At 50.7% G+C, this 13,245-nt stretch overlaps 1 protein-coding gene across 1 annotated transcript; it reads right to left on the reverse strand.

The window, feature by feature from the left end:
• Window positions 1–8,045: 8,045 nt before the first annotated feature.
• MLF2 (myeloid leukemia factor 2) lies at window positions 8,046–12,734 on the reverse strand. The gene is made up of 9 exons (XM_045781287.2): window positions 12,522–12,734; window positions 11,856–11,934; window positions 11,476–11,602; window positions 11,191–11,226; window positions 10,502–10,555; window positions 9,991–10,119; window positions 9,662–9,821; window positions 8,845–9,057; window positions 8,046–8,593 (listed from the first exon to the last, which is right to left on the reverse strand). The coding sequence occupies exons 2-8, from the start codon at window positions 11,903–11,905 to the stop codon at window positions 8,870–8,872; spliced, it is 744 nt and encodes a 247-aa protein (XP_045637243.1). The 5' UTR covers window positions 11,906–11,934; window positions 12,522–12,734; the 3' UTR covers window positions 8,046–8,593; window positions 8,845–8,869.
• Between the last annotated feature and the right edge of the window lie 511 nt (window positions 12,735–13,245).

Genomic DNA, 13,245 nt, shown 5'->3' on the forward strand with positions numbered 1-13,245 from the left:
TTGTGTGACCTGCAAAGCCTAACATATCATCTGGCCCTTTACAGAAAAAGCTTGTCATTCCTGCCCCAGGACAACCACTTAAAAAAAAAAAGAAAAATGTAGTAGGAAAAGGAGTAGAATACTTTATATCTAATAATATCCAAATAGGGGCACCTGCGTGGCTCACTTGGTTGAGTGACTGCCTTCGGCTCAGGTCATGCTCTCAGGGTCCTGGGATCAAGCCCTACATGGGGCTCCCTGCTCAGCATGATGTCTGCTTCTCCCTCTCCCTCTGCCCCTCCTCCCTGCTTGTGCAAGTGTGGTTTCTCTCTCAAATAAATAAGTAAATAAATAAAATCTTTTAAATAAACAAACACATAAAATTCAGACAAACAAACAAAGCCTGGAAAGTGGAGATAGCTGAATTAGAAACAGGACCAAATGGAATAATGAAATGATAGAAGTAAATTAAACCATATTAATACTTGTATTAAATGTAAGTAGCCTAAATACACCAATTAAAGATTATCAAAATGGATTTTAAAAACCACAAAAGATCCAACTATATGCTGCCTTCAAAAAACCCATTTTAAGTATAAAATAGGTGGATTAAAAGTAAAAGGATGGGAAGACACAGACCATGAAAACACTAATCAAAAGAAAGCTGAACTGGTTATAGTAATAGCAGGCAAATTAACTTCAGAGCAAAGAAAATTACCAGGGATCAAGAAGAACAGTACATAATGATAAAAAAGTTTGGTTTTTCCAAGAAGACATAATTCTAAATGTCTCTGCATCTAACTACAGAGCTTCAAAATACATAAAGCAAAAACTGACAGATATTAAAGAAAAAAACGGGCAGATCCACAATTGTAGTTGAAAATGTCAAAACTCTTCTCCCAGTAACCAACAGAACAAGTAAACAAAAGTAGATGTATAGAAGTATGTAGAACTGAATGATGTCATCAACCAATAGGATCTAACTGAAACTTATAGAACATTTCGCCAACACAACAGAATCATAATTTCTTTTCAAATACACATGGCACATTTACCAAGATAGATCATGTCCTGAGTCATAAAACAAACCTCAACAAATTTAAAGGATTGAAGTCATACAAAGTATGCTTTCTGATCATAATGGAATTAAAACTAGAAATCAATAAGAGAAAGATAACAGGAAAATCTTAAAATACATGGAAACTAAACAACATACTTCTAAATAACCACATGATCAAAAAGGAAGTCCCAAGAGAAGTAAGACAATATTGTGAACTTAACAAAAAGGAAAATACAGGGGCACCTGGGTGGCTCGGTTGATCAAGTTTCTGACTTTGGCTCAGGTTATGATCTCAGGGTCCTGGGATCCAGCCCCATGTCTAACTCTGCACTCAGTGGGGAGTCTGCTTGTCCCTCTCCCTCTGCCCCTCCCCTCTGCTCATGCTCTCTCTGCTTCTCTCTCAAATGAATAAATAAAATCTCTTATAAAAGGAAAAAACAAAATATCAAAATATGTGGGATGCAGCTAAAGCAGTGAATTGAGGAAAAATTATAGCATCAGGGATGCCTGGGTGGCTCAGTCCGTTAAGTGTCTGCCTTCAGCTCAGGTCATGATCCTGGGGTCCTGGGATCATGTCCCTCGTTGGGCTCCTTGGTCAGCAGGGAGCCTGCTTCTCCCGCTGCCTGCTGCTCCCCCTGCTTCTGCTCACTCTCTCTCTCTGACAAATAAATAAATAAATAAAATATTTTAAAATTATAGCATCAAATGCTTATATTAGGAAAGAAGAAAGGTCTCCAGTCAATAATCTATACTTCTGCCTTGAGAAGCTATATGAACAACAAAAATAGACACAAGACAAGCAGAAGGAAAACACAAGAGCAGAATAGTGAAATTTAGGGGCGCCTGGGTGGCACAGTCGTTAAGTGTCTGCCTTCGGCTCAGGGCGTGATCCCAGCGTTCTGGGATGGAGCCCCACATCAGGCTCCTCCGCTAGGAGCCTGCTTCTTCCTCTCCCACTCCCCCTGCTTGTGTTCTCTCTCTCTCTCGCTGGCTGTCTCTGTCAAATAAATAAATAAAATCTTAAAAAAAAAAAAAAAGAATGGGAGAGAATTGTTTGCAAATGCTATTTAACAAAGGACTTCTTTTTTTTTTTAAGCTTTTATTCATTTATTCGACAGAGAGAGAGACAGCCAGAGAGAGAGGGAACACAAGCAGGGGGAGTGGGAGAGGAAGAAGCAGGCTCATAGCGGAAGAGCCTGATGTGGGGCTCGATCCCATAACACCGGGATCACGCCCTGAGCCGAAGGCAGACGCTTAACCGCTGTGCCACCCAGGTGCCCCTAACAAAGGACTTCTAACCTGAATATATAAAGAACTCTCAAAGCTCAACAGGAAGGAAATAAACAGCCCAATTTTGAGAAATGGCAGGAAGACTTACACAGGCACTTCATCAAAGAGGCTATAATGATGGCAAATAAGCACATGAAGAGACGCTCAACATCATTAGTTACTAGGGAAATACAGATTAAAACCATGACAAGATATCTATTAGAGTAGTAGAAGAACACCTATGCACTTAATAGAATGGGTAAAATAAGATAAAAGCTGACCACACTAACCGCTGGCAAGGGTGCAGAGCAGCCGGGACTCTCTCACATTGCTGGTGGGAATGCAGAATGGTGCAGCCAGCCTGGCAAGCTCTAGCATTTTCTTATAAAGCTAATATGCACTTACCATATGACCTAGCAATCCCACTCCGTTTCATTCCTAAAGGAATTAAGACATGTTCACACAAAAACACGTGCACAAATATTTATAGCAGCTCTGTTCATAATTGCCCCCAAACTGGAAACTAGCATACCCTCAGACCGGTGAATGGATACGCCGACATAGACACGCAGTTAGAACACTACTCAGCACTTAAAAGGGTAAACTATTAACACATGCAACAACACGAGTGAATCTCAAAGGCATTATGCTGAGTCAAGGAGCTACTCTCGTATATGACTTCATTCTATGACATTCTGGAGACGGCAGAACTATAGCAACGGAGAACAAGTCGGTGGTTGTCAAGGTGAGGATTGGAGGAAGGGTGACTACAAAGGAGCAGCGGAAGGGTGTTCTGGGTGATGGAACTGTTTTGATCCTGACTGTGGTGGTGCTTACACAAATCTGCATGCGTTAGAACTGTACACACACACACACACACACACACACACGCAGAGCAATTTTACTATATGTCTAAAAAAATACACGATTTAAAAAACAGACATAGTGGGCTACAGGCACTCCTCATTTTAATACAGTGCTATTACTTGAGTGAATTTTCATGTAAATTAAAAGTTTTTACAAATCACCAAGGAACTGTATGAAGGACCCCCCCCCCCCCGCCCCGAATCATCCTTTATAGCATCGTTTGTGTCGATCTGGATTTCGAGTCCTGGCTCTTGCAGCGCTGCTCGGTAGCTAGCTGCACGGTGTGCAACAAGTCACTTCTGTTTCTTAAGCGGTGACATGGGAGCGGGGGTTTGGATGTTCTCTGTAACTGTTGCTAAGCTGCGTTGGAATCCTCTCCAACCTCGAGATTCTGCTTTAGTAGGTCTGGGGTGAGAAGGTCATCTGTAAGGTGTCTAGCTCTAAATGGGTTCTTTATATCATATACTGGGTTTGCTTAAACGAAGATCTGAATTGGGAATCAGCTCCTGTCCTTCCCTGCCATGTTCTCTGTGCATTGGGAATCCCAACCCCCGACACACACAAATGCAGGATATCTTAATTCACCAGTAGTTTTCTAAGAAACTTTCCATCACACCATGACCTTGACCTTTCCTAATGTATTTCTGCTCCCCCTTTTAGAGATTCAAGGCCACCTCTACGACCCTTTCCCGGGCCCCCTCTCCTATCCTCCAGCTTCATGTGTCCAAATGTCCCAGCCTCCAACCGCTCAGACACGGGGTTGGTCTCTTGGCTGGAGAACACTGACATCTTGGAGATAATAGTCCAGAACCTGCAAGCTCTCCAGGTGGCAGGTGACAGCAGATGAAGAGGATGGGATGGATGCTGAGGGAAACGGGGTGGGGATGTGGGGGGGTGGGAAGGGTAGTACCCTATTCCTACGCAAAAGATAAGGTCCCCAGGGAAGAAAAGAATCATAAAAAGCAGAGAAAGGGCAAGGAACTCTGAGTACTAACTTAGCTCATCTCATCCCAGGGATAATCCAGAGTGGGGGTGGTGGTCGGCGGGGGAGTACTGAGCCCAGAGGGAGAAGTACTACCTGCTTGTCCTGGTCTCCCTGGAGTTACCATTTAAGGGCGGACATTGAGGATGGGAAGGCTCAGAGCCATCAGCACTCTCTGCCCACCTTCCAGAGCAGCTCTGCCAGCCTTCTGCACCCCGGACCCCTCGAGTGCACTCCCCTCCCACCATGCCAGCTGTGCCCCCTCACAGGCCTCCCCCAACGAAGGCTAGTTGGGACGCTGCTTAGGAGAACCAGCTAGCCAAGGTCTTGTGTCCCCATGCCCCTGGTCTCCTCAATTTTCTTCTCTTACCTCTTAGCACCTCCCATGCCTGTCCTATCTTCACCTCCCCAGCTTCTAGTGCAGCCTCGCCTGGGTCCCCCCTCTCCTATCTAAAGAGCCCGGTGATGTCTAAGAGGGAGAGAAGTAAAGGCTATTTTTTTCTTATCCCTATCCCAACTGGAATGGCCTGGGTGAAGGAGTCCTTGGCCCCTGCTGCTTCCTCAGCCCTTGGGATGACCCATGCCCAGGACTGGGAGCATCAGGGCCCGGCAGGTATGTGGAGTATTTAAGTGGACTTGGAATTCATGGGCTGCGAGACTGAAATACTGTCTGTGCTCTTCTTGTGGACCAGCTCCTGGTTCTCTGGGTAACCGGTTTGTGACTTGGGCATTGGATTGCAGAAGGACAGAGGAAGGAGGCACTGGGTAAAGGGTGTTAGTAGGACCCAAGGCTCTTCGATAGCCAAGGACAAAAAAATCCCAAATTGCAAGCAGGGAGGGGTCAGAGAGGCCCAAAACATTTGTTTCTACTTGTTAGTCTGTAAAGCTGAGGCATGAAAAGTGTGAACAGTAATAATTGATAGCCGGGAGAACAGAGGGCTGGAGGCCAGTATGGTAATTTCCAAGTTGTGTCCGGAAGTATTCTAGGAATCCTGAGAATAGACCCAGGGATGAGGGCCACCAGAGAGCATTGAAGGAGCAAGACAGAGGCGCCTGGGTGGCTCAGTTGGTGAAACATCTGCCTTCGGCTCAGGTCATGATCCCAGGATCCTGGGATCGAGTCCCGCATTGGGCTCCCTGCTAGGCAAGAATCCTGTTCCTCCCTCTCCCTTTGCCCCTCCCCCTGCTTGTGTTGTCTCTTGTCAAACAAATAAAATCTTAAAAAAAAAACATAGGAGCAAGACAGAATGAATAATCAGGAAGAAATCAGTCATTTATATCCCATGAACCGTGTCAAATGCTTTCTCTGTACTAACTCACAGATTTCTCACTGTTCTGAAGTATGGATCCATGCCCCGACTGCCATCAGCACCTAGAAAGACCCATTTCACAAAGTGGGAAACTGTTTCCGTAGTGTAGTGGTTATCACGTTCGCCTCACAAAGTGGGAGACTGATGTTGAGAGATTAAGAATCTTTCCCAGTCATAGCTAAGTGGTGGAGCCAGTCTTGCTCATGCCAGGCTGTATTCATTTCACTCTTCTAGAGAATTCAGTCTCCCACCAAATAACAGCCATGGGGAAATGATCTGATGAGTCTGACCATGTTCCCTGGACGTTGGGCCAAGGGCTGAGGGGATGGCTGTTGTGAATGAGGCCGGGCCCAGTTGGAGAACTAAAATGCCCAGATTTCTTCCTGAGAATTCTTTTCCTCTCTGTCCCCTGGCCCTCACTCCATAATGGCAGACAGGTCAGAAAGTGCCAGGGGGCTGGTTCTTGAGCACCTCCCTTGGTGGCTGCTGCTAACTGATTTCCCACGACATGTCCCTACTCAGAACTAGTCACAGGCCCTGGGAATAAGTGCTGGGCTGAAGGGTGGTCCTCACCCAAGAGCAGGGAGGAGCGGTGAAAATTAGTTCGTGTGTCTGAAAGCCAGGCTCTCCATGGGGAAGCTTGTGAAACACTAGGTTGACTCAGCTAGATTGAGATCAGGGCAACCCTTGCCCTGCTCCGGTCCCCACTCAGAACCATGCCCATGAGTGTGGGCACTGTGACCAAAATTCAGGTTGGCAGGTTGGGCATGAACTGTAGCCTAAGGTTTTATAGGTAGTAGGGAACTTCGTAGCTGAGGTCCAGGGAAGTGGATGGCCTGCCCAAGACCACTTGGCTAGGTTAGTGGCAGAGCCGAGGACCCCGCCTCTGCACATCCCTTGTGGGGCTAGCGTTTTCTCTGGTGGCCTCCTCCGGAGACTGAGGAGAGCTGCTCCCACTCCCAGAGGAAGTAAATATGTGTCTATTTGGACAGAGCCCAGGGGGCCCCGGAAACCGAGGGCTGTGCTCACTTTGAGTCCTGTCATCTCAGCTTAGCAACCCAGCTGGAGATGAATTATGGATACAAACCCCGCCCCCTTCAAAAGTTCACACCACGCCACTTCACTTTTACAGAAGACCACCATGAATACCGGTTTCGGCTAACACAAAGAAATACGCGGAGGAGTTTGGTTTTATGAGAGGAAGTGAGAACAGCGCTCGGCATTTGTTTCGCAGCAAGTTACAAGCTGGCGCGCCCCCCTGAGCGGGAGTGGCCCCAGTGAGCTCCCGCCCCTGGAGCTACGTGCTGCTCGGCGGCCTCCAGCCTAGCTTCGAACTGTCTGCGAGCTCGACTTTCTGCATCCTTTAGCAAGATGGTTTCAGAAAAATTCAAGAGATTGTATTTTGCGTCCTGGAACGCTCAAGAACTTTTCCATGTGAGTTAATGGTCATCCGTCCGCTTTACGCCATTTCAGCTGACCAAGGTTTTTGCAGGAACACTCCGCTTTTGGATAGCGGGGGCAAACCTGTACCTGTTTGACTTGAGATTCCGGGATTCTTGGAGCCACGGGGTTGGCTCCCTTAACCCTGCTCATGCATCTTCACCAGCCCTGTTTAATGAGATGGGGCCCCTGCCCTGAAGGCTGTTGCACTCCATCCATTTCACCCCTCTGCTCATTCAGCAACTGGACAGATCTCTGCAATCTGCTCACAGAGGACATGGCAAAGAGCCTCCCTTCCTTAAAAAGAGCCAGAGCCTTGAGTTGTTTGTGTGTGCGTGTTTGTGTTTTAAGTAAGCTCTAGGCCCAAAGTGGGGCCTGAACTCACAACTCCAAGATTTAAGAGTCGCAAGCTCTACTGACTGAGCCACTCCCGTTGTGTTGTTTTTTCACTTTGATTTACCACAAACTGAAAAGAACTGAAGATTTTTATAAAGAAGAAACCATCCTCAGACCCTTACTAGCATCTACCATTGTTAAATAAGTTCCCAGGAAGAACAGAGTGACCCATTTGGCAGAGCCAGGTCAAGCAGGAGTGAACATCTTGAGAAATTTGAGACCTCATGCCCTTCCAGTACCCGCTCAGGTTCCAGATGAGTTTTCTTCTCTGGTCTCCTTCCTGGGGCTCAAATTCTCAACAACTGAGGGTGGAAGAACATTGCTGACCCTGGAGTGCCTCCCCTTTGAAGGCCTGTGCCTTCCTGCTCGGTACCACAAGTGTTCCCACCCACGGTCCAGGGGACAAACTGCCCAAGGCACAAGAGGCGTCAAGATCCTCCGGCACCTAGGAGATATGCCCTCCACTCCCCCCAGCGTGTGAAGTGACAGCAAAAGCAGGGAGACAGGCAGCAAGGCAGCCGCCAGTGTTTTCACCCACCAGCCCTAGTCCAGCTGAGCTCCGCTGCTACTTCTTATCTGCCAGGGCTCTGATAGTCCCACTGTCATTACCACCGAGGTACCGAGCTTGAACTCAAGAGGGCCACACCGTGGACACAGAGGGAAGGTAAGAAGGGGACTGGGAGACAGGAGGGTTGAAATCGAACGGGGACAAGATCAAAAGTAAAGCCAAAATCCTACTTGGTCTTTTTTTTCCATTCTCCTTTATTCCATAAACACCTAGTTACAAGTTGCACAAATCAAAAAATAAAGGCAGAGAAAGGTACAGGGGAGATCTGTGATGTGCAGGGGGTGGGAAGGGAGAGAGGGTTGGGCGCCAGTCCTCTCCCTCCACACACAGCCCTGGATGAGGGCTATGGCCCCTGCAGGGGGGTTCTGAGGAGGGGGTGGGCAAAGATCCAGGGTAGCTGAGGGATGGAGGAAGGCCCTAAACCCAGAGCTCACCCCAAAAGCCCCCTCAATGCATGACAAGGGTAGAATGGGGAAGGGGAGGAGGTTCAAAGATGGAGCAGCAAAATGAAAAATCAAGTTAGCAAATACAGAAGTGGAGTCATCATGGTAGGGGATTAAAGAAGGAAAAAGTAGGTAAAGGGGGCAGTGAAAGGTTCTCCCTGAGACCCCCAGGGAGAGGTGGGGGCCAGCTTGCCTGTTAATTTAATATTAAATTGGGAGTGGGAGTTGGAGAGGAAAAAGTTATTTCAGGGGATGATTTCTCAGCCTCTCAGCCTGTACCTGGAAGGGGAAGAGAGAAGAACACAAGTCAAAAGAAAGACAAAATAGGAAAACCAGGAGTTGGGTTTAAACCCCACTTCCAGTGAGAGCATTCTTCTCTTTCCATACCAAAGAACACTTCTACCATCACAGGCAACACCTGCTGGGCACCCGGACTGCTGGGCCTCGTGGGGGAGGCTCGGGCACAGGCACACTCCTCAACCCCCCCTCCGTGCTCCACACCTTGCGTACCCCTCCCCCTCAATACTTACAAGAGAGGCTGAGGGCCTAGGGCCCTCACCAGTCATAGCGGCGGGACTGTCGGGAGGGGGAGTCCTCAGGTCCCTGTATAGCCAGGCGGGGAGGCCCCTCAGCCCTTCGTCCCCCACCCCCTGAAGCCTCATGCCGCCGAAACTCCAGAGGGCGCTGCTGCCGGAATCGAGACGTCTCCCTCCGCCATTCATCATCAAATGCTGCGGCCTCACCTGAAGAGTACAGAGACCCATGTGACCACTTAAATATACAGGCTGGCTTCTGGAAGCAGAGGCAAGAGTGAGCCACAGCCTTCTAAGATGAAGAAACAGGGCACAGGCTGAAAGTGTTATGTGTGGGGATGAGTTGAGGGAAAGCAGCAATTTCTTTTCTTAGTATTTTGGAATTCAATAGGGTTCCACTAGCTAACAGCCAATAGTGATTCCAATATGGAAGCCACCAGCAGGCCTGAGGCGTGACCACTGAAGAAAGAAACTAGGAACAGCATACTTATTAAAGTTGAGGAGCATCGTCCCAGGCACACAGTAAGTATTTAATAAGTATCTGTCAACTTGAGAAAAAAAAAAGAGGAGAAAGAAAAAAACTGATCCCAACAGCTGGCCCCTCTTTGGTGAAGACACTGCTGGCACCTGACTTAGCCCCCGAAGCCGACAATAAGGCTCAAGCGAGGCAGGACTAGGGGGCCCACCCGCAACTTTGCCAAGAAATATCTACAGAGGTAGGGAGAAAAAGTTTGCATCTCCTAGCTCACAGGACCCGGACCAGGGGCTACTGGCCCAGAAGTCAGAAGGGTAAAGAGCGGGAAGGAAGGCTCACTCTCATCCAGGTTGATATAATCCTGCCGCTCCTCCTGGTCCCCTGTGCGGTGGTTGCGGGAGCGCTGGAGGATGTGAGCCCGGTCTCGGATGTGGTGCCCAATGGACATCTGCTCTAGCCCACTGTCCGAGTCCCGTACAGTCCTCCGAGTCTCCCGGATCTGGGATGAGGCAAAACACGGCACACTCAGCCACCCCTCCCAAAGCCCTGGCTACACCAGGCGGGACAGACAAACCACCCACAACCCAATCCTGAGAAAGGAAGCCAGGGTTTCTGTGCATGCCATTCCACTCTGCCTTCTCTGGGTAACAAGAAGCCAACCAACTCACCCCGCCTGGAGCCGAGCGCATCTCTGATGTCTCCTGGTAGACCTTCGGGGCACCGTCCCCCGTATTGGAGTAGGAGATGACAGTGGAGGATGAAAAGGTCTGGCAATTACCTCCAGCTGTCATGTGTTCCTGAGGAGGAAAATGTACCACAGGGCTAAACGGCCCCTCGGGGAAGGGATCCCACACTTCAGATGCCTGCTCATGTCTACAGCTCTCCCATGAAACGTGGGAACTGAGAAAATATCAGTGCCCCTCAAATTCCTCAGAGTCCACCAAAGAACAAGAGGGACCTGAAGACATGGAACCTTCATAGCACACTTCAAAAGACTGCTGCTGCTGCTTCCTACTCAGGCATGAGAGCAGATAAGGGAACCCAGTGCTCTCCGGGCTCAGTGACTTCATCCAGCTTGAGCCCATCACCAGCGTACTCTTCCCTGCCTCAGAGGACTCAAGGTGCTGCCAGCCATCCCTGAGAACAAGACTGCAAAAGCGTATGGGGCAAGAGCCTCACCATGTTCCCAATCATGTCGTTCATCATCCCAAACATGTCCATGAAGCCACCCGACTGCAGCAAAGAGACGGAAAACAAGAGTCAGGAGAGCACGCTCGGTGCTCGAATGGTCTCCTTTAGGTACCCGCTAGACAGACACAAGGCGACACATTCCCTTTCTCTGCTTCCTCCACACGGAGCAACTGCTCTGTCTCTTCACTAGCATGACCAGAACATGGAATGTTCTCTTTGTGGTTCCCTTCCTGCACTACTGCTGCCTTCCTCCTCAGTCTCTCTGGCTGCTCTGATCGAATTTTCTTTCTCCCAACTGTCCTATTTCCTCCTATCTTTAGGAAGCACACCAAGTAAATGGATGCTAACCTATAAAAGGGTTGGCCATAACACTGTAAAAACAACAACAATAAAACACCTCTAGAAGCCATCTTTGTTGGCCCTTCAACTGCATCTCCATCCTCAGAAAAACGAACTTTGCTAGGCAGTTACATTTTCCTAATAGGTATGGCTCCTAGAATGCAGGATTCAATAAGTTATCATCTTTTACCCACAGGACTCCTAGCACACAACAGGCCCAGAGCTTTGTGACTACTATCAAAAGATTCTAGGGTTACCCAAAAGGCTATTCCAGAGAGCCACATTTGGAAATAACATCTAAGGGTATAGAGTGTGTACACAGGGACATCCGGACTCACCATTCCCAGCATCCCAAAGGGGGAGACAGCCCCAGCCTACAGGAAAACATAAAGAACAAATTAGAGACCATGTCCTATCACACTACAAGCCCAAACTGAGCCCATGGCCTCAGTTTTTTCCATCCTCCTCTCCAAAGGGGATCACAAAGCCCTTTTGCCAGACCACTTTCCCCACTCCTAAAAAAGATCCTTCATTCCACTTGCTAAGCTGGCTGAAGTGCAAGAAAAAGCAAGGACTTATTAACCACCCTGCGGCATTTCTCAGGCAAGTCACAGCACCATTACCTGCATCCTACGGCTGGCAGGCCTGGTCCCAGGCATGTTGCCATCTGTGATGCTGAGGAAGGGGCTATATCCAAAGCCACCTGACAACATTCGGTTCATATGCTGACGGTGAATAGCAAAGGGGTCCCTGTGGAGTGAGTATACAGTGTGGATGGCTGAAGGGCCAAGCAGTCAACACCCCCTCCCCCACAAAACGGAAAAGTGGTAGGGAAACAGGGGCACGGATGCCTATTTCCTCTCTCAGTCTGGGCTGGAGCTGAGAAGCCAGCTGGTTCCAGCCAATGCCAGCAATGGGAACCCAGATGTCTGTCTGAACTACTTAGAGACCTGAAGTGGAGTAGGATGAGCGCTCTAGAACAGGAGGGGGAGGGAATACTCACATCAGGAACATGGGATCCTCGGGCTCCACGTCCCTCATGAAGCGGAACATCCTGATTTTAGCTCCAGGGGGCTCCAACACTGTAAAGATGTGGAGGCTCAGATACTCGGAGGCAGCCAGGCTTTTGCACACCCGGCTCAGTGTAAGGACTCTCAGAACACTGTCCCTTCCAAATGCTGTAACCGACCCCGCAAACTCCAGTGAGACCCTTCTCCAGGTGGTGTTGGACACCACCCTCAAAGGAGGGAAGAGCTCTTCAACCTCTCAAGGAGGGCCATGGAAAATTTTTCCAAGCCTCGCAGTTTTCTGCCTCCCCCCACTCACAGCCATCCTCTCCCCAAAGCCCTGGCCAGAAGCATGCCCCCTTCCCCCGACGCCACTGTTCCGGATGCGAATCCCAAGGGCTGGCTCTCGATCCAGCAACGACCCCAGCCACCTCGCCCCCTTCTTACCCCCAGCCGCCTGCCAGCCCCCCCCCACCCCGGGCGGGCCTCACTATCCCCATCGCCCCCTGTCCGCCGCTCCCCCGGCCCCCGCCTCCCCACCGGGCGTGCGGAAGCGGCAGGCCTGGCCCTCTCCCCTCTCCGCATCCCAGGCTCCCAGACCCCGCAGCCCCGCGGGCCCGCTCCCACCCCGGCCCCGACTGCCCGCTTTGCTCGAGCCTCACCGGTCCCCGATTCGGGCTCAGCGGCCCATCCGGCCGGTCTCGCCTCTCGGTGCGCTGCAGGATCGGGGGTTGCGGCCCGGGACGCGGGATTGGTCGGGGCTGGCTCTCCTCGGCCTCCCGCGCCGCCTCCTCCCACGGCTGCCACCTCCGTACCCCCCCTCGGCCCACGGAGCCCGAACCACGGCCAGGCCCGGACGGAAGTGACGTCACGATGGGACAGCCCACCCCGGGGCCGGGCCCGCGGAGCTCCGCCCACTGGCGGGTGAGGGGAGAGGGTTGGGGCCCGCTCCCGGGGCTGCGGAGCGTGGGTCCGCGGGGTCCTCCGGCGACCAGGGGAGGGGAGGCCTCATCACCAACCTGGATTTGGGCTCTGTTGTTAGGAAGAGGCTCCCTGCGAGGGTGCGGGGGAAGAGCTGGGGCGCCCCTTCCTCGGCAGGGACAGGGCGGGGGAGGGCGGTGCGGCACGTTCCCTCAGGGGAAGGAAGAGGACGACGGGCAGATTCCCATGGGGGGAGGGGCGGGCTCCCTGTGGGCTACGAGGTGGGGCGGATCCTGGGGGGAACGTTAAGCAGATTTTCTACCCGAGCGGCATTCAGCCGGTGAGGGAGGAAGGGCGGCCGTTCTGCGGGGGAGGCGCTAGGGCCACTCCCGTCGGGAGGCGGCGCGTTCCAAGCAGGGGCGGGGCCCTCGGAATGACGTACAGGGGGAGGTGACAGTTCTGCCC

Source organism: Ursus americanus, chromosome 25 (assembly GCF_024610735.1).
Source record: "Ursus americanus isolate L20-20 chromosome 25, mUrsAme1.1.p, whole genome shotgun sequence".
NCBI classification, from domain to species: domain Eukaryota; kingdom Metazoa; phylum Chordata; class Mammalia; order Carnivora; family Ursidae; genus Ursus; species Ursus americanus.

What these genes read in the sequence shown, in the direction of transcription:
- MLF2 (XM_045781287.2), bottom strand. Translation starts at nt 11,905, where the DNA reads ATGTTCCGCTTCATGAGGGACGTGGAGCCCGAGGATCCCATGTTCCTG. An exon ending in GAGGATCCCATGTTCCTGAT is followed by an intron (nt 11,603 to 11,855) that starts GTGAGTATTCCC and finishes CTCACTCCACAG; the next exon opens with GGACCCCTTTGCTATTCACC. An exon ending in CTGCCAGCCGTAGGATGCAG is followed by an intron (nt 11,227 to 11,475) that starts GTAATGGTGCTG and finishes GTTTTCCTGTAG; the next exon opens with GCTGGGGCTGTCTCCCCCTT.